Here is a 21449-nt window from a genome sequence, read left to right on the forward strand (position 1 = left end):
ATGGATAAGCCTCCAGACAGCACTTGTCAAGAGTTAAAAATGTCAGAATTAAGTATTATGGTAAAAAGAAAAATAGCTACCATTATAAAAACCCAAGGTGACCTTGTTTTGATTCACGTGCAGTTAGAACAGTTTTATATAATGCACTAAAGTATGAATCAATACTGTGTAAGTCAACAGAAATCCTTGTGTGTTGAGTCTTTATGATTGTGCCAAAGACAAGGACGGGTAACCCTGCTTGAGGCTCCTGTTCTAGCTTTTAGGGAGTGTTATCTAGGGGTTTCAACTTGTCTGCACACCTAGAATTGAGCATATCTTGTGTAATCTTTTATTATTAAGAAAAATGCTCTCTTGGACCAGGTCAGAGAAAGGACATTTTCTTCATTGTTTGGTATGGCTGATAAGAATTATAATGAATAGATAAAAAAAAAAAACCCAAAACAAAACAAAAAAAAAAACAACTTAAGAACAAGTCCAAGAAATGACTATAATTTGCTAGAATTCAGCAAGAACAATTCATATACTGATCAAATGAAAATCTTCCAGATTAGCTGCCATGTTCTTGATGTGCCTTTCAAATGTACACACCTGGGTAACATGCATTCCTTTTCGAATAATCAAAATGAATTTACAACAAGGTGGTTAAATTTTTAGAATATGAGAAATAAAGGCACTAACATAAAAAAAGAGATTTTGGGACATTATTTTACTGTAGAAGAAGAAAACTTGGGAACAATACTTCTTCTTGTTTACCGTAGCTGAGCTTTGATAAATGACAGTGATCTGGCAACGTTTCAAGGCAGTTGTTGTGAAAGTAGAGTCATGAACAGTTGTAGCCTCGGGACATTTAACAAAGGAGATTTTTCCCACATAATCTATATGTACAGTATAATAATGTACACATTATCTGCAGAATAACTGCATTTCAATGTGCTGCTGTTCAACAAAAATACAGGACAAGAAATTTTCCGATAAAGAAGAAAAAAAGATGCCCCATTTAAAATCGCATCCCTGTTTTAGGCCAGCTATTTAGATATTGTAGGTGCTCTTGCAGAATAATCAACACCTGAAACCCTTTGACACAGTCACGGCTAATTAACTCAGCAAAGGGGAGTCAAAGCACCAGGCAAACTGCAGCCGCTTGCTTTTTAATCTCAGGTTAAAGGATATTTAATGGTTGCTGGGAAAAAGAGTTCCCCTATTACAGCGGCAGGTAACCCGATTGTCGCTCGTGACAAAAAGCAGCGCAGCAGGGTGTGCCAGCGGACTAATTGTGCTTGGGCACAGGATTTATATATTTGAACTGTGTTTGGTTCCAAGTCACCACTTAGACCTGTCTTCTCTATTTGTAAGTGTAATCCCCCCAACGAGACTGTGTATTATCACTGTATAATGACTGTGCAGTAGGTTGAGTGTGGGGGAGTGATCTGCATTGTGTGAGTAGCCCCAGGTCATTATCCGCTATTACAACATGCCATGTAATGAGATTCTGGGATGGGTGAGAGCTGGGGTAGAGAATAGGATCAGCTCTAAGGCTTGCGGTCTGATTAGCGCTGATGAACTCTTGACTCTGTTGTTACACCGTTCCCCCTCAGTGTCAGAGCTCCTGCTGACTCTACATGGAGGCTCGCTGGAAATTGGTTGCAGGTGCTGACGGTGTCAACAGATCTATTTTTTGCACATTTATTTGCTTTAAAAGCAGTGCTCAAAAGGCTTGTGGTTTTTTTTTTATGTTCTATAAGTTTCCTTGCATGTAACTTGTGTTACACATTCTGTCACATAAATGTATTTTTCCCCCTTTTCCAAAAGAGATTGGGGAGATTTCTCCCTGCTCCTCTTTTCGTTCCCGCCCCCTCCCCTCTCGTCTCTTCAGCAGCTGCCATGTCATCTGGTTCCCCTTTATCCCACCTAATTAATAGGAATCTTTGTTATAATGATGTGAGTATGAGCCTCTGACTCCATGCATATGCAATCAGGGCTGGAAATTCATTTCCTTGCCTGCTGATTCTTCACACATTGCTCTCCGCTGCCTCTTACTGCTGCAGCCTTCTGGACAGCACCAGCCCAGGACCTTTGTGTCAGGACAGATGCAGAAGCCAAACATCTGTCAAACATTTCTCCTCCATCAAGCACTTTTTTTTAAAGAATCTGTTGTCTCTGTTTGTAAATTTGAGCCAGATTCTTAACTTCGTAAAGTATTTGATTGAGTTGACCATTTTTCTATATCTGTGTGTGTGTGTGTGTTTGCGTGTTCAGGCTTGCATGTCCTGCAAGTGCCAGTGGGGGCCTTCCTGTGTGTGTGATCTCTCTTGGCCTGTGGCATGGTGCAGCAGCTCAGTGGAGCAGCTCTCTGGTCTGTCACTTTTGTTTGAATAGGTAATGCAGATCTGTTCAGGCTGAAGAGACACGAGCTGGAATCGCTTGTTAGGACACATGATCAAAAGTGGCTCTCCGCTCTCTGCCAATCAACCCTCTTGTTGCCCTGTGAGGCAGACGTTAAATAGATTTTCGGCTGTATGCCGTGGGCTGCCTGCCAGCCTGACATGTGAACTTTCACAAATCTGACACATGGACCTTTTACTCCTTCCTGCTTTTCATCCCTCTTCCTTCATCTCTTTATTTTGTCTTCTTTCTTTTTTTCCTTTTTTTTTCCTCCCGGTCTTCCACCCTATCATCTTTTTGTCCGTATCTGGCCCAGATCAAAATTGTTCCTCTTCCTATGAGTTTTGTCTCCCACCCTTTTTTACCCTCCAGTGACAAAGTTGCTCTAGTGCCAGCCTGAGATCAGAGCCCACTGCTAAATGGAGTGGCTGCATGAGGGGAATAGTCGGAGCAGAGAGCCCGGTCCGCTGCTGAATTATGTATTTACTATCTGTTCCAAAACAGAGCTGTCACATAACACAGGCCTGTCCCCGTGGGGTGATGGAGGCCAGCAAAGGTTTTACTTTACACAAGCTAAGGAGCAGATTTTGTTGCCCGTTTCAAAACGGGAACCCTTTCTGCTGTCTTGGTCGTTCAGATGACAAAACAAGCAGCTGCTTCTTCAATGTACCATTCTTTGCATTCAAGATCACCTTCCCCACTTCTCATATTCCGATTAGTCAACAGTAGCAACTGCTGCTGAGCATTCCAGGGGCCATCTTCCCGGGTTTCAGCTGTTGTGTGTCCCCCTGCACCCACGCAGCACAAAACTCCCATTGTGATCTTGGTTTACAAGTCGCACAGAAACCCCTTGATGGGAGGAAACGGGTGTTTCTGAGAGACAAATCACAGAGGCTTGCTTGTCTTTGTATACTCACAAATCCACACGTTGGCTGTAGGTATAGCTCATCATATGCATATTGAATTAATGGGATAGAAAGACAGGAAGCAATACAACATAGTTGTAGAAACAATGTTTGCATTATAAAGTTTTTTTTTTGTTTAACTAAAAAAAGCAATAGCTTCACCTTCTTGCTACATGTGAATAATCAAATGATTAAATCAGCAACAGCTCTGAGACTATTTTTGGAGAGACAGAGAGCGAGCAACGCTGACATGCACTAAGGCAGAAGCTATTAATGCTTCTATATTTGCCTTTAGACCATATAGGCTGGAAGTGGGAGATAACACCCTTGTTTTGCCGTCGTATGAAACAGGAGGAGGGTCATACGCAGACAAATTGCACAAAGTGGTGGTGGGGGTGTGGGGAGGTGGGTTACTGAGGCAGTCAGAAATAGAAAGAACAAGGTATTCCACAACGGGATGAGGAGAAGACATGTGTCCTGCTGCATGTGTGTGTATGTGAGCCTGCTACAGGGTTACTCTCTGCATCCCACTGAGTGCCAAGTAAGTATCACTGTCCTGGCCGTGGCATTCTGCTCCCAAGCATTCTCTACACATATCTTGACAAAAGAAATAGTGTCATCTGACCAAGGATCAAAATAGTGTGAGTGTAATTCACACTTTGGGCACAGACAACCTCTGTGGCCCTCTAATGATTTCAGAGCACATTTCTGACTCAGTCTGCAAGTCAGAGGTACGCCAACCATCCGGCAGATTGATCCTGCTTTGATAGAACCAGACATGACAAGTTGTGCTGATGCAGCCTATTAACATATTTGCATTGTTATTTGTCACAGAAAACAGACAAGCAGGAACGTCTTACAACAAACTTTAATGAGCCATCTCCTGAACAAAGAGACTGTTTAATCAGCTCTGATGAAACACACGTTTCTTCCTCCTGTACGTTTTATCCCCCCTCCTTGTTCAATAACATTACAAGCATGAGGAGGTGTGATGAAAATGTCAGAAGAAATTAGCAGAACTCTGTTTTATTGCATTGCAAAGTGTGGGTGCCAACCATAATAATCGTAAGATGAATATCATCACTCTTAAGCTGAACCTCCAGTGTAATTTTCGAGATTGCACTGAGCGGCAGTTTAAGATGCAAGATGTTGCTATTCTGCCAATTGCTCAGGAGGGAGGTCAGTAAGTTCATCTTGATGTCAAACAAGAATGAATGATTTATCTAAGCAGAACTTTTTGTTTGTCTTTCATGACAAAACTGCAATTGTTTTACAGCTCCACACACACATCAATAAGCCCACTCATCTTCCTCCCTTTTGCTTAGTTCTTTTTTTGACATGTTATTTCTGGGTGGGTGGCACTGTGCCCAACAAAGCCAGTGCTGTTTGCTTCCCTGTTGTGAGCTGGACCAATAAGCTCAGTCTCTCAAGAGAAGCACATTTCCCCATCTTTGCCCAGCGGGTTGCAGCCCATATGACTCTGTATCCCACAGGAAGGGAATAGGCATGACTGAGGAGAAAAAAATATACGGCTTTTATTGTCTCTGCACTTGAACAACAGCACATTGAAACATGTAGTTGAGGGTAAGTAAATGGAGGTGCCAATCCAGCCTTCTTTGCCACAGCTTCATTTGTTGAGCACTTTTTCAAGGTTACTCTGACTTCAGATTTGAGGAAATTTGGAAAATAATCATTTTTTTCTTGTTGTCATGTTCTGACTGAAGATCAACAAGCATCTGTCTTATTTGTTTGATGCCTTTTTGTTTTATCTTGTTACAATTTTTAAGAATGACTAAAAGAAATGTGTCTTTGCTGTGTCAAATCTTTCTCCAAAGAAATGTGTTGTTATGCATTCTTTTTAGGAACATAGACAGACAGATTGACATAAAAGGTGAAATGTGCAATTAAAAATGACTTGAGAATGTTAGGAATAGTGATTTTGTTAAAAAAAATTCTCAGTGAGGGGTCTCTCCCTCCACTGAATAAATATGCTCAAATTAATTTGAGCACATTATAAATTACAAATTGTTCCATCATCTTTGTAATTTTCTTTTCTTACTACACAATACTTCTGGAATAACACATATTTATTTTAAGATATTTCTCACAGTTTTTTCATTGTTATTTTTTTTATATCAGAAATGCAGACAAATACAAACAACATGGACATGAATGCAGTTTAAATATTATTTGGTTGTTGCACACATTCATACTTTCTCTTTCATAAACAGCCAATGTAAACTGAAAAAAAGTGACCTATAGGGTTCTGGTCCAGTTCACATTATGTGTAGATCCTAAAGTCTGTAAACACGTTCAGACGAGTAATTCAGTAAACAACTTTAATTATGCAACTTTTTTCCTCAAAATTGTTGTTTAATGAGAAAATAATGCAAAATTACAAGAGCTGCGGAAAATTCAACACATTTGCAGTTATAAGTATCATAACATGTTCCGTAATCATGGCATAAAAAAAAAAAGATTAAATGAAAAAGCTTTATTATAGGGCTCAGTCTTGCATGGTAGATGTCCAGAGTTCCTAAAATAAAGTTTCAGTGTAAACCAGACACTTGGCTTCCCTACAAACTGTGATGCATTCATGTGGATCCTATTAGTCTCTTTTTGTCCTTGTGGAGTCAGACACCCATTAATTTACTAATTCACACTGAACTGCTATGATCACAGTGCTCCCCGTTTTCTTTGCACGTCTATTAATTTAACATAGATGAATAAATGTGAATGTTTTTGAGCATTGATTAGCAGGCAACTTTATGTCTGACAGTTAAATTGCTGGGTACCCCCCCTAAAAAATCTCCCCAATGTAAGGTACCCAGTAATTAAATTTTTGCGGGAAATTATTATCATTTATTACAGTGCGTGGACCGTAATGATTGCTAACATCAAATGGAAATTATAAATTAAAATTGAGTCGACATGTTTCTACTCGTGAAGTGCTGATCCCCCTCATCAGCATCGGCTTAAAATCCAGGGGTAATGTCTACTTTTTCTCTCTAGTAAACTAAACACACTTGTCTTTCAGCTTCAGTAGTATATTTGCATAATAGTAGCCATGCTAAAAAAAAAATAGCAATACATATGTCATAGGTATGATTTTTCTTAAAAAATAAGAAAGGCAAAACAATCCAAAAAAATTTATTTTACTAACGAAAGCACATTAAAAGCACATTTGCACTGCCTTACTTTGATCACAATAACTCTTCCTTATAACTGTTTTGTAACCCAAACAGAAACTTAAAAAATTAAAAAGTAGAAGTATCAGGGACTGGAAAGTTAATTCTGCCATCCAAGCATTTAATGGTCTTAGTTCTTAAAAGTGACCTTGTAGGTTAGAAAGCAGAGGAGCACAGCAGCTCCTTCCAGCTGCACACATGGCATCCATCGGGGGCACAATCACGCACAGTCCCAACACCTCAGGCTCGGACATATGTTGAGTTTTATTTCATTCTTCTGACATTAATCCTATTCACCAGCTGTTCTGCCAGCTGCCACTCTCCGGCTTAAGAGGAGATTGCAGTTTTGGGGGCTCTGAGTACTGGTTTATCTTGGCTCCTTGTCTTCTGCTCACAAAGTTTTGATTGAGTGAGTTTCTTTTTTTGCACTACTCTCACCTGTATGCAGCTTCCTCCCTTACAATTGCTCTATTTTCAAGTGACATGAGGCAGCAGTTTGCTGATATTAAAAAGTATTGAAAGAGCAGTTGTGCTGAAAGAAAGATACATAAGTTTCCCTGCTAGAAGAAGATGTCTTAAGAACACCTGTGTGTTCATTGTTTCTTCTCAGAAAGCCATTGCAATGACCCACAGCACCGGAACCGGCTTATATCACCGTCATCTAGCAGCATTTCAGTGGGATTAGCCTGGACATGGCCTCGGCCTGTACAGTTATGATTATTGACATATTGGGTCTGACATATTTCACATTTATGTGCATTGTCTGGAAGCATACTCAAGTGTTCTCAATGTCATTTCTGCTGAAGTACAGCAGGGCAGCCTGCGAGCAAGGGCCGCAATGAATTGATCATTGCTCACTGCTCACTTTAATAATTCAAGGCTGATTGCCACAGAGTGCCGCAGTAAAATGGATTGGGAGAGGTCACATGCTGCTTGGCTCAGGAGGTGAAGCCTCTAGGGGATGCTTAATTCATATATGCTTGATGGACACGTGTCCTATTTAGAAAGGTCAGGGTGCTGTGTGCACAGACGGCGCCTCGCAACGGACAGGTCAACCCAGAAGGATTAACATGTTGGTCAGTGAAGATCGAGACGAGGCGAATGGGGAAAGTTTCTTCACATGGAAGCCAGTTTGCTTACTCTTGCATAAGATCTAAGACCCTTAAAAATGTATTTGTTCATTTCTACTGAATTTGTGTTTGCAGAAAATAGTTTCACTTCGGGCCGCCTAATGCATAAGCAGATTTTGTGGCTGGATTCGGCTCCCTGTTGGTCTTGGGAGTCACATTAAAATGTTCCCAAAATGAGTTAATAAGTGTTCAAGTTGTTCATGTATTATACTCAGAGTTTGAATGTTATGTTAACATTGTTATAATTTAAAGATGCTTCACTAATTTCTGCTGCTTGTCTCTGAGATAGCAAAACTTTTCTTCCTAGCTGTTACTGTTTGTAAATAGATCAGAGAGAAATAAATATTATTATGATGTCGGATATTATTTCTTAGTATACAATAATGTGGTGCAACTACTTTTAAATCCCCTTTTTAGCTAAATATTTTAGTTTACCTCCCAGTTAACAAACTTAAACATGTTTTCGTTCTGTTTGAATTAAGATTTATAAAATATATATATTTTTGCATACTGTATGTAGCTGTGTCAAACTCTTCAGTTCACTTTGTATCCACCAACGAAACACGTCAACAAATAAATAGAGGCAACAATACAAAAAAAAAAGTATAAAGAAATAAATAATCACTAAAAGCAAATGTTTCCAATCATGAAAGAAACAGACTAAGTATTTGAAGTACTTTGTACTTAACTATTAATCCAATCTTAGCCTTCAGTAAAGCTTTCCCAAAGCCTCAAATGCTTGTTTATGAAAGGACCTCCGACTTAGAAAAAAAGGACAATCTTTTGCTGACCCCTAACCCATTTAAGAGGCTAACAACTGATTTTGGCTCAGATACAGGAAAGAAGGTTCGCAGTGACGAACATCAGGAAAACTGCAACAGAGAGGATATGTTCTCTCTCTGATGAAGCAAGTCTTAACTGCAACGCATTTTTAGACACTGTTTACACGACCAGACAGAAAAGACTAAAGGTGACTAACAGAAATGTTCACCAAGTGGAATAATGATCAGGTGTCAGTTAAAGAAAGCCCTCCGCCAAGTGCAGGTGCTCTGCTCGTACAGTGACAATGAAGCAAAAAGCTGGACTTCCTTATTTATGCATGCCAGCACCGATAATTACACGTAATAAAAAGCTGAAATTATTCAACTGCCCCAAAGAAATCTCTTGGAAAAGGAGGAGGTTATTGCAACTGTTGACAAGGAGGAAAGGTAATTGCCTAAAAATGAGCGACAACGCTGTGTTGTGCTCAAATTTTTTTCTCCCTTCTCCCCTATCTGAGGCTCCCTCTTTAGAGTTCGTATTGTGCGGCATCACCCGGGTGTGTAACCTATTGCGTTCCGATTGCTCCCATGCAATTAGTGCCCTTTTTGTCCTCACTTCAATAACAGCGTGATTATGGAGACTTCAGGAGTATTTGCAGCATCCAACAGCTGTTGTCTCGGGGACTACCGGCTGAATGACAAAAACATGTTTTCTCTCAGGATTTCACTTCCCTGCCTGCCTCTTGTAATTATTATGTTTTATTTGGTTTGATGACGGGGTCTTGTTTTTAGTGTGCCTGTGATTAAGATATTCAAAGGACTCCTTGGAGTGTGTCACAGTCATTTTCTTTCATTTTTTTTTTTTTTAATCAATCTCGACTTTTGATTTGTTTCCCTCGGAACTCAGATTGGATAAGGAATCAGAAGTTAACCTGTCATTGTCTCACTAAAAGACTGACTATTTCATATATTTTTTTATGCCAGAAAACTATGTACATGAGGCCAAATGTAACAATTTCAATTTTTGTGTTAATTTTGATAAACATGATTTAGGATCATAAGTAATTAGAGTGAGGCTAATCCTGCTAATTTATTAACTGTATGACATTCAAATAAATTAAATTATGTTTTTTTTTTTTTTTTTTTTTTTTTTAATAATAGTAAGTAGTGTCAAAAATAAGTGTAATATCTCAACATTTTCCCCAGAGAATATATGTCTGAAGGGGCTGTTGACATAAAGTATACATTGCATGTCACTAACAACTCAACTAATTCACAAAGACATCAAAACAAATTACCCCATAAATTAAGTCATGCCCAATACAGTAAACTTAAATTTGCGAAAGGTATTAAGAAGTAACTTTTCAGGAAATATAAGAAAGAAAGATTTTTAATTTGATTTAAGTTGAGTGATGGACTAGATCATTCGAACAATTTTACTTTATCTGAAACAAACTGATAGTTCCCTGGGCAGAGCATGTGGGATAATTTTAAAATCTACCCTATTTCTTCATCAGCTTTTTGTCAAGTCCCGGTACATTTACAAGTCATCTTTCACTCAGTTGTTTGAATAATCCAAGTTTCACATGCTGAAACAAAACATCCCACATCATGATGTTGCCACCTCCGGTCTTCACAGCTGCCATGGTGTTTTGGTTGTGATGTGCAAGTCCTTCTCCAAACGTCCTCAACATTTATGGCAGAGAAAGATATTTTCTCCCAGCATTTCATTCACTTGTTCAATCGTTTTGCCACAAACTTTAAATGAATTTCAATATGTTCTTTCTTCAGAAATAAAGACTTGTGCCATAAGCAATCAGTCAGGCCATTAGGTTTAAGTGTATTATATATTGTTTAAACCAGATCAGTTCTTTCTTTACTCATCATGAGATTCTTGTTATGCCATGTCTTACTAGCCAATACTGATATATGTTGATTTGGGAAGTTTTTAGTATTCAAATACCGGGGGATTTTAACTATATCACTCTAGTTTATTTTGCAACTTAATGTGTGCGCAGTAAAATAAATATCTTTGTAATTCCACTTTTTCTTTTTTTTTTTTTTACATAAAATTTAATTTTTACTTTATTTAGAATGATTTCTTTGTATGTGTACAACTAGGATTATTACTAACACATGGACATGTACACTGCACATTAATAGTAAAATCACAGCTATTAACATATGTAACATATTACCCAATATTTAATTGGGTAAGCATATTTTGCATTGTTTCAACAAATATATTTTGTGACTTTATTTTAAAAAAAATTAATTTGTATTTTAAATTTTCTGTTTTAATTGTTTAAATCGACAGTGACGTGTACAAATTGCAACAAATACTTTCTATTTAATTCTAATTCCCTTCCCTCCTTTTCTCTTAATGCAAATTGCTCCCCGGTTTCGCTCGCTGTCCAATCTGCTCCATTGTGAGAGGAAGTTATTTATATTGTCAGTGTCAGCTGATCATTGATTTCTTAATTACACGTTTTCCCTTGAGGCTGTGACAACTGATATACTGTACAAGGCCAATGGTGAAGGGGGAGTCTTCCAGTCTCTTATCCATGACTTATGGCTAAGTTGACTCCCTCAGATAGCTCTCTATTCTCCGCCAACGGCTTTTCAACACAACAAACACTCAAACACAAGTATCATCTTTCTCCCGAGAGAACAGTGCACACAGACACGCTCAGAATGTGGTGGCAGTCTGTGGAAATGCTTTCATTGCTGACAACCAAGAGTAATAAAACACCCTGTGCTGCATGTTGCAACAAACCATTTTCTTTCCTTTTTTCATGCTTTGAGGCAGTTATGGTCACTGGAAACATGATGGTGTGTTTGTGTTGCAAGAACAACACAAACACAAGCTTTAAGAGATTGAAAGTATTGATAAGTAAAAGTGAAAATGGCAAAAAGCAATGCTGGACCATTTCAGGAGCCTTAGTGTACAGAGAAACCGTACTTCATAGGTCCAATTCAGTCCACATAATTATTTAAAATGTGGCAGGTAATTAATTTTTGCTACAGATTTTCATTTTAAATCAGGAATTGAATTTAATTTGGGACTATTTGCCATTTTTGACGCATTCCCTACTTTGAAATTTGATTAGTTTTTATCTTGATCGTGTAAAAACATAATTTATCAAAGGACTTAATTTAATCTTCACTTCTTACTCATCAACATTTCTATTCAAATAGCTCTTGATTTGACAAAAAAAAAAAAAAAAGAAAAACATTTTGTCTTTCTTTCATGTTAATGAAAACAGACTGACAGCCAGGTGAAAAAAATAGGAGACCCGTGTCTTTTCTCATAAATTTGGGCATATGACTATTTAACATCGAATTAAACAATACAAGCACATTCAAGTAAAAATAAACAAATAATAAAAACTGAAGAAAATACCTGCAAATTTTATTTTTAAATGTAGCAAAAACATTAAAAAAATAAAAATTTCTGGTAAATAAAAAACAGTACATCTCCAAATCTATTTCCATACGCAAAGGCTAATGGCAACTATTGTCACATCAGGTGCACATAATTACATTACTGACTGTTGAAGTGAGAGTGGACATTTGCGGCAGAGTTTGAATCTGATAAGATAATTAGAGAAGTATTGAAAGAATCTAAAATTGACAATCCCTTTGTGTGGGACGGTTTATAAGTGGAAGACATTCAAAAATACTGTTTCTTTGGCATGACTTTATATCAAGTTTAGATTATTGATGTCTAGGAGACAATACTGTGGGCAGATGTAGGATGAGACAGAAATTGATATGCAACGGGCAACTATTTTACCAGTATTTTTTCTTAAGAATTACAGAATAAACTCTGACTAACCACTAAAAGTGGCTTTTAGTGGTTAGTCTAGCTTACAGTAACCGTGAAATAAGGAGCCCATTCGCTGCCAGGTTTGAAAAGGTGTGTTTATGTCACACATCAACTCAGAAGCATTCCATTGTTAAGATTTATGAGGTTCATTACCTTTGTTTTGAATACAGTTAAAACAAAAATTGGGAGAAATAGTCTAATCTTGCCAACTTATCTCAGCGTTAGGTGTCTAAGTTGCAGCGTCTGTTTACCCACATCAGCAAGATCACAGAGTGCCTGCATAGGAACGTTGTACACCACAGATTTCACCTCTGATAGGAGGCAAGTATACTGAATTTGGCAGTGTTGCATCAGGGAATGCTATTCGCTTTCTTCTGAGTGCCATTTGGAAACTCCAAAAAAAAAAAAAAAGGTTCAGGGCATTTTTCCAGTTACATAGCACCAGCCCCAGTGAGGAGACAATGAGACCCAGACAGGCTTAGGACTCCAGAAGCCATTCCTCTCTCAATGGGAACATGTCTTGGACAGACACTCCAGTAGTTTTGTCTTGTATGTTGCTATCTGGTCTAGCTGCAGAGCGGAGGGGGTCCGTGCCAGGCGAGGGTCCGCAGGGACCGTTGGAATAGCTGGGGCTGGAGGAAGTTGGTCGAGGTCCAGTGGGGCGATCTGGGCTTGGTGACAAGCCAAGCTGTCTACTGCAGGGACGCTGGGAAAATGTAAATAAGAGTCTGATAAGGCCTATTGTTTTCATTCCATTCTCATCCCAGCTGAATGACCTGCTCCCTAGCCACAGTGTTTTATCTTGAGGGAGGGAGGGGAAAAGTGGAAGGGGTGGGGGTGTGAGAGATTTAATAGCCCCCATAGGAAAATAAAAATAAACTCACTGGACTCTTCTGTTGTTTGAGAGCTAATTCCTCGGATTGTGATGTCCTACTTTGAAATTTCTCTTAAAACTTCAGGAAGTTCAAGAAAACCTGCCAAAATAATGATATTTGCACAGGAGTCAGATGTGATTGCGTTCTCTGACATAAGCTGTTGTTCTCTGTCAAATCCAGTGTAGATCAATTTCTGATGTTCGCTGTCAGAATTTGACAGTAATAATTATGTTGTTATTGAACAGTATTTCCATTGGCATCACTGATTTCTCCTGAGAAAAGAGACATGCATTTTAACAACTGAAATAACTTTGCCTCTATTAATCTGAATTCTTGCAGAAAAATAGGCGGTGCAAGGACAATTTGAGAAAAGCCAGACTTCTAACTCACTTAAGTTTTTTTTTTTTTTTTTTTTGAGCTTGCGCAAAAGTTGTTCTATGTTCTCCAAACCCCTTTTTTGCTTTCCTGTTTTTGTCTGCACTTAGTCGGACGGTGAAAGGTGCTTTGAGAGTTATTTTGTGGACTAATCTGAGAGTCATTATTCACTTCGCTCAGGTGGAAGCTCAGGGAGGACAGCATTGCATTCCAGCTGTGGTCTCTCGCTTTGGAGGACTTGACAGGTCGAGTCTGGTCCGGCGAAGGGGATGTAGGGAGCGAGGGAGCAGCGGTTCTCCCGAGACGGAGGAGGAAGGGAGGGGGAGGACTGGAGTAGAATGGGAGCTGGCACCATATTATCTCCAACTGTTGGTGCATTGCTTAATGATCAAGTGCTGGAGAAGCATCTGCTATGAGAATGTGTGTGCATAGAAAGGGAGCGTGTGTGCGTGTGTGTGTGTGTGTACAACACATACCTAATATGTGTTGTATACAAACTGCATAATCTTCTTTGTGCAGCTTGAAAAATCAGATTTTTCTTTTATTTTAGGCGGGGAGAGTCCAGCTCTGTTATGGTTCTGTCTGTGTTCGACGGAGTTTGTTGTTCTGGGAGAGGAAGCTGTCTCACCCAGGGGTGACGGGCAGGGAAGAAGGGCTGATCTTTGCTACTCCCGCTGCCCTTAACCCCTGTTTTAAGATCTGTGATCTCTGTGCCACGCTGGGAGTTAACACACACAGAACACACAGGCCTTTCTCCCTCCCTCCCCCAGGGTCAAGGGGACAAACTGAGTTGGGAATTGGAAAGTCAATAAAGCAGAAGTAATGTTATAATGACCCTGACTTGAAGATGTCCCATTGACCCCTATCATACATGGAGGAAGTGGACAATCAAACAAAACTGGGACTCTGCTTGATCTCCCGAAAAGTCATCCTTAAACAAGGCCACGAGAACTGCTGACCCCCTGTTACTCCCAGTTCCTCTGAAGTCGGCATGTTTGTCAGACGGAGCAAGACTGTTTGCTTTGTGGAAGCGGGCAAGAAATGTAACAGGCAGATAAAAGGAAACAACAATTGTACACACATCCTCAACTGAATAAATCTTCCCTGTGTTTGATGTCAAGAATGATAATAGTACACCAGAAGAGTCCTGTAAAGTGCATGTGAAAGTCCCCTGATTTAGCTTTCTTACTGCTTTTGGTTGCAGATTTTGTGCAGAACAAAAATAAAATAAAAAAAAAATTAGGTAAAAATTCACTCACACCAGGTAACATTTGTTTTTTTCTGTTAAAAAAAAATCAAGACTGTAATATTTATATGGTACATATATATTTATATATATAGTATTTCAAAAAATGTTCCCATGTTTTATGCAATATATCTCATATCCATTACTTCATTACCTGACATCTGAAAGGGTTGTGGAGTCCTTTTATATCCACTGTAGACTCATAAGTCCTTCACAATTACAAAACTGAAAACACCTCAGTTACAAAGCAGTTTCACGGTAAAGCATCCTAAAAATAAAAAAACAAATAAATAAAAATGTTCGCCTGACGTGAATTGTTCATACTTGGAAAAGAATTTTTAATTTAATGCCATGCTGGACTTGCTTGGAGTCTGACTCTCAAGTTTGTTGAAGGAGTGGCTCCAAGTGGAGGGATGGAGCCTTGCTTGTACTGCTCGTATGTGATGGGAACAGGCTGAACCCGGTACAGTGCAGAGATGGTGGAGGCCTGGGTCAGGCAGCCCAGTATGTTCTTTATCAGCTACACCAGCGACAGCATGGCAGATTGCAGCCATTCCTCCTCTGATTCATTGTGTCCTGGACAAATGTTAATTGTTTTCATCATTGGCAGCTATGTGAACGTTTGGACGTACCCAGTCTCACTCCTTGCCTCCCACTTAATGTGTGTCTCTGCCCTTACGCTATCACCACAATGCCGTGTTCCCTCCTCACTCCACCCTTGGCTCGTCTTTTAACAGGCAGCCGCAGTCCTTTTAATGTTTCCCATCAAATAAAACACCATTATTTCATCTCATACCTTGACTTTACAGTTAGGAGAATAGATTTATAGCATCCACAGAGGTGTAAAGCAGAAGCTATATCCTGCATCCGTCCGTCTATTGTCGATACCCACTTACATGTTCAAATTACAAATGTTAAAATGTTTTTCAAATGCTCTCTTTTTTTGTTTCAGAATCTTCATGCATGGAGAAACTTCTTTCTAAAGACTGGAAAGAGAAGATGGAGAGGCTCAACACCAGTGAGTTACTGGCAGAAGTTAAAGGTAGGAATCACCAAAGCAAAACTGTCTATTCAACTTTATTGTGGTATTCAGTTTTATCAGAATACAACAACCAACATAAAAACACGTGGTTGTCATGTGACAAAATATAAAATGTTTTAAGCGATAAAAATACTGTCGCCTATTACAGAAATGAAACTAATGCTCTTGGTTGCCTTCGTCAATGAGGCCTTTTCTCCCTTACGTTTAGTTCAAGCGTCGAACTGTACCCTATTTTTAAGGCTTCCTTACTATTTCTGGCCCATTGCAAAAATCTGATCATCAGCACTTCAGTGTTAACCCAAACACTGCACACCTATCCCGAAAACAAAAAATATGAACCCTTCTTACTCTGCTCTGGTTTGTGTAGAGGGCTTGTGCAATTCATCTAACTGTTGAACACCAAAGTGTGTTTCATGTAAACAGAGCACAGCTAAGCTAAAAGGAAAAGAGACGACACTGAGATAGGAGAGGAGAATAGACGGTACGGAGACGCGAACAGCCTTCTCCTCACTGAACTTGTGTTACAGTGGAATGTCTTGACTATTAACCGTGAACGCCCTGTACGGCGTGCTGAGAGCACCGCAGCAGAGCAGCCAAGCACTCCCCCAAAATTTCTGTTTATGACATGGTGAGCTGAAGGTGGGCTGAGGATGGGCAGGGCTCCTGCTTACTCCTTAGCACTGACTGTTACTGAACGCAGGCATGTTTATGTTGAACGGGAAAGTTAAAAACCAGCTGGGTGATAGCACCAGCTGTCACTGGCTCCTGCCAGTGAGTTTCTCTCAATCAAAATGTTTGTTTTATTTTATTTTTCTAAACAATAAATTTAGGTCACATTACTATTATTATTATTATTATTATTATTATTATTATTATTATTATTATTGGTAGTAGTACGATCTCCATAGGACCAATTAATCAATTGCAAATATAAAATGATTGTATTTTCAGATTTTTTATATTATCAATATTTATCTATTGCTCTAGGAATAGCATGTTTTTTTTCTTATTTTTAACTGACCTTATTTACGGCAGATAAACTGATCATTTGATGAAATTTTAACTGTTTTGGAATCTTTAAGATAAATTGTGACAACTGTTCCATTAGCAATGTATAAACACTTGTTTTCCAAAATAAAATAATTCATCATGTTCAACATTTTTTATGGAGGTCCACAAATCTTTTCCTGGTGCCTTTGCAGATTTCTTATCATTTTTAATGAGGCCAACCAAGCAAGAATTATGTTTGAGGTGTTACTTTAAAACACATCTATAGATGGACCACAATTTACCTCAGATCAATTAACATGAACATGTCATAAAGAGCATTTTAGCTAATAGAAATAGTTATGGAAATTCCAACTAACCTAAAACTAGTCAAATGTAGTCTGATTTAATGCCAGTGAGAAAAAAGGTAATTTATTTTATTTTATTACATTTTTTGTTTTATGTAATTGTTTTGTTTCAAATGTACTTTAAAATATGAAATGAAAATAAATTAGTCTAATTTTTCAAATCTAAAAAGACTTCCTCAGGTAAATCCTGGTTGGTTTCCTTTAATAATACACACATGGGAACTGCAAACCAAAGGCTGTCGCTTAGCTTTATTAAATTACATTTTCTCCACTTGGTGAGAAATGCAAAATCAGCTGTTGAATGGTCAAATATTCCCTTGCAATAACCTTAATGAACTAAAGGGTAAATCATGGCTTGGTAAACTAGATTCATTGTATCTGTGCTCGTGCACTGTATGCCAGAACAGATCAAAGAGCATGGTGTAAAATGTTTAAAATGATTTAGCCTTTTGAAATTTGGTGTTAAATTACAGGCAGGGCATTTGTGCTGTTTGATGAATGGGAATGGAAAGGTTACTTGGTGGTCTGTAAACAGGTAGGGAGCCTGATAATAAACACTATGGCCTCTGTGTGTTGATGAGTTATGGAGACAGTCTATACACCACAGTTACAAATATAAATGCTTCTCCTATCACAGAGGCAGTCTTAGATTTTTAATTAGCATGCCATTTCATATGACTGTAGACATTTCAAAGGGCTGCTTTGTGTTCACCCTTACAAATGTCTCTCTCTCTGCGTTTGATGTCTGCCTGATGTAAATACGGGCAATTAAAAAGAAGCCCAGGGTTGGAGATGCACAAGGTCTGCCTAATTAAAACACAAACAAAGGTACCAAGCAGAAAACACCTTATGATTAAGATCTAGTGTTATGATGAATCACAGGTTCCATTAACTGTTAGGTTAGAATGAGTACAAAAGGCAAACATGCCTGTAGGTTTTAAAATAAACAGAAGATAGTGGAAAATAAAGAATGACATGCAAATAGAGAGCACAGTGTCCAGGAGCAAAGTGGCCTTGTATCTTTTATGTAGATCACTCTGTGATTCCTCAGCCTGTTATTCAGTGCAAATGTTAAGCTTCCTCCTGACAATGTTCTATCAAAACCTTGAAAGCCACATAATTGTGTTCTTGCAAAAGCATGTGATGGAATCTCGCTGGTGTGGAAACAGCTGTTTTGGTCCAGTTCCTGGAAGACAAAGCAAAAAAGAAAATCAATTAGGGTGATAGAATTTGACCCCAGGCTTTTCTCAAGAAACGGGAGATTCTTTCAGCACAGCTTTGTTCCGACTTGCCCCAAATGCTTTATTCTGCTGAAGTGAACACGCACGTACAGTATACAAACAATGCAGGACAATTGTATCAGCAGCATCAGAGATTTTGAGCTCTGCTAACCTAACTATTTACCTGTTAGAGATGACAGAAGTATAATTACAGCTTATTGTTGTGTGGGTGTATCGCTGCATAAAGTGCTGGTTTTTATGGTATTTAGAGTCAGTACAAATCAAGCAACATGATCCCATGCTTAAGGCAGATGTGTAGGATTGTGCTACTGAGGGTTAATGATTCCATCCTCCTTGCCTTGCAAGCTTCCGATGCCTGGTATCGGTGCGGCCGTGCAAAGGAACATTTGTGAGGGAGCATTAGTAGCGGATTTCTTTTCAACTGTTTGTTTTCATACCTGAGCTTAGCTGTCAATCTGCAGGAACGATGAAATCTTCAGAACAAAACCACAGAGGAAGAAAAGGGAGGCTGGCTGGAAGGCCTCCAAACCACACAAAATGATAATAGATGGCAAGCTAGATCGAGCGCTTGAAAAGAAGTAGGCCACAAAAAACAGTTCATATGTGCGTACTTAGAAGCAAAATTTATATTTATAGAAATACATTACCCCCCATTACATGGAGCACAGTAGGACATTTATAATAAATAAGGTACATGCTGTGTTAAATGTATACAAATCTAGTGTTCAGTAGTAAATAAGTGTCCGTCTGTTCCGAGCTTAAGATTCATACTCAACAGAGCTGTTTAAGTTTCCCTGCTGAGTGCCAGCTAACAGCCCTCACTTTAAAGAAAAAAAAAAACGTAAACATTCTGCTCAAGCATTTAGACGACCTAAGGAGAAATTAGTAGTTGCAACTGTATTACAGTGTGAAACTGTAATGCAGTTTCACTGTAATTTGTAAAAATAAAAAATAAAAAAAAGAGAAAAAAGAATGGAAGAAAAAAAAAAAGCTCAATGCCAGCTTGAATTCTGAAGCAGAAAAATCAAGGCTACTGCGCTGTCACAATCAATTTGAGGATGGTTTCTACATGACAGTGGTCGGCTGCGCGCAGACAGCCCTGCGGCGGGCAGATAAGTAGAAGCTCTTTAGGAGGAGAACAGAGGGCAGGGCAGGGTGGCTGCCGAGACGGATTTGATGCTGGCCCTACCTGCGCTGGCCACACTGCTGCTCAGCCAGAAAGGAGCCCACTGTGTGAACACAGAGCCTGCATTGTTGAGAAGTCTCACCTCAAAATATGTATATACGCTTTAATTCTTCATGGATGCAGATGCACCTCAAATGTTAACTCCGTACACCTTAGAAACATTTTTAATAAAGAATTATGGATTCCAACTGGAGTGTGCATTTTATCTACATACTCTATTTCATTTATATATACTCAAATATGTAAAAAAAAAAAAAAAAATTCACACAAATAGCACAAAACTGTATCTGTCTGGTTGCTCCGGTCAAAAAAAAAAAAATAAAAAAATGCTTCAGTTCGCATTTTCTCCACAACACTTCAGTCAACTGTTTGGCCTGTGCACTCAGGTGAAATATGAGCCACAGTAAATCATTATTCCTCAGGCCACATTTGCCAGATGAATGCATGGGAGTGTTAGACTGTGTGTTTTTCTCCTCTAATGAATTGAGGAATTTAGCTTGTGGCAATGGAGGTAAAAAATCGTAGTACCATGCCCCTGTATGTTTGTATACATGTGTAACAGGGACAGAATTCAGTGGTTTGAGGCAGTTTGTTCACTTTGTGAGCCCTTTGGATCCTAACGTACCAGAGGATTTTACCAGCAATTTATGCATGGATGGATGAATGGCTGGATGGATGGAGGGATGGATGAATAAATAAGGTGATATATTTATGTAATTATGTATATTCTTATGCTTTTTGCTGAAAAATAGAAAAATACTTTTTCTTTTTGTCTCCATGGTGTAATATGGCAGATTTTCTCAGCACTTCAGACTGGTCTAAATAATATACTCAGGCCTCTTTATTGCACACAACCGTCAGTTCTTACAGAAAGGTTGTCTTTGTGCAAGAAAAATAAATAAATTCTGACCTCCATTTACTAAAAGGTATTTATTCAGTTCACTTGTACTATTCATTTTCATAAATTACATTGCAAATGAAAATGCTTTTAAATCATTTTTTTTTTTTTTACTTTTAATTTCTCTATTTGTAAGGGTTAAAGGTTGGGGTTTCAAATAATATTTTATTGTTTGAAAAAAGGAAACATTTTTGCTTTTTTGTCATAGTTAATAATTCTTGCCACATTGCGTTTGTGCAAGATGTTTAAATCCTTGTGCTTGTTTCACCAGCCTACAGGTTAGCAGCTTTGTTACTTCTTCAACATCTGATTAACACATCTCTATATATTCAAGATGCTGTCCTGGCACTTTCAGTTTACTTTTCTAAGGAAAACCCATGCACTTCACGAGGTCAGAGGGTTTCTGCATAGTAAAGAAAACAAAGATCTATGGATAAGCATACTCATGTTTCTTTAGGTGCTTGAAAAACTATGCAGGTGATAATGTAGATTCCACCTGACCACAGTTAATAGATATTCTGGTCACAGTTGCTTGAGATTTCTGCTATTTTACCTCCTTTGATCTACTGATCAGGATTAGATTCAAACTACAGACATTGTTGATACACTTATTCAACAAAGACAACTGCCTGAAAGACTGTGGCTAAATCTCCTCTGCACAAACCAGGACAACAAGCCCATTCTGATGAATTTATCAGTTGTGTTGGTCCTGTGAATAAATACTCTTTGAAAAGAACAGGATAACATCTAGTTCCTAATTTACTTGCAAGGATTTGCAGATAGTAAGCCTTTGGCTTGATCACTGTTTGGCAGGCTTTTATGTGAGCGGAACCTTGAAAACTGTGAATTCTCTATATTTTCAGAGTGCAAAGGTCAGATTTCTCATTATAAACTATAAATAAAGGCTGTGAGTGATAAATAGAAAGACTCAGATAGAGAAAACCTTTGTTTTACATATCTTTGGCTGTCACCAGTGTTTGTGCTGCCTTTTGTGCGTACACGATCTTCAGCTGTGCTAGAATGACCCATTTTTCTT

General features: G+C 38.6%; 1 protein-coding gene across 9 annotated transcripts in view; it reads left to right on the top strand.

Annotated features, from left to right (window-relative positions):
* The window catches only part of sox6 (SRY-box transcription factor 6), a 136052-nt gene that overhangs the window by 51912 nt on the left and 62691 nt on the right, over positions 1 to 21449 (top strand). For all 9 annotated transcript variants that reach the window (XM_055037007.1, XM_055037006.1, XM_055037005.1 and 6 more), the window contains one exon: positions 15644 to 15733. In XM_055037007.1, coding sequence (XP_054892982.1) covers positions 15644 to 15733 — 90 coding nt within the window. The remainder of the gene's footprint in view (positions 1 to 15643; positions 15734 to 21449) is intronic.

The sequence above is a fragment of the Poeciliopsis prolifica genome, unplaced genomic scaffold, assembly GCF_027474105.1.
Source record: "Poeciliopsis prolifica strain line A6 unplaced genomic scaffold, Auburn_PproV2 SCAFFOLD011, whole genome shotgun sequence".
Taxonomy (NCBI): domain Eukaryota; kingdom Metazoa; phylum Chordata; class Actinopteri; order Cyprinodontiformes; family Poeciliidae; genus Poeciliopsis; species Poeciliopsis prolifica.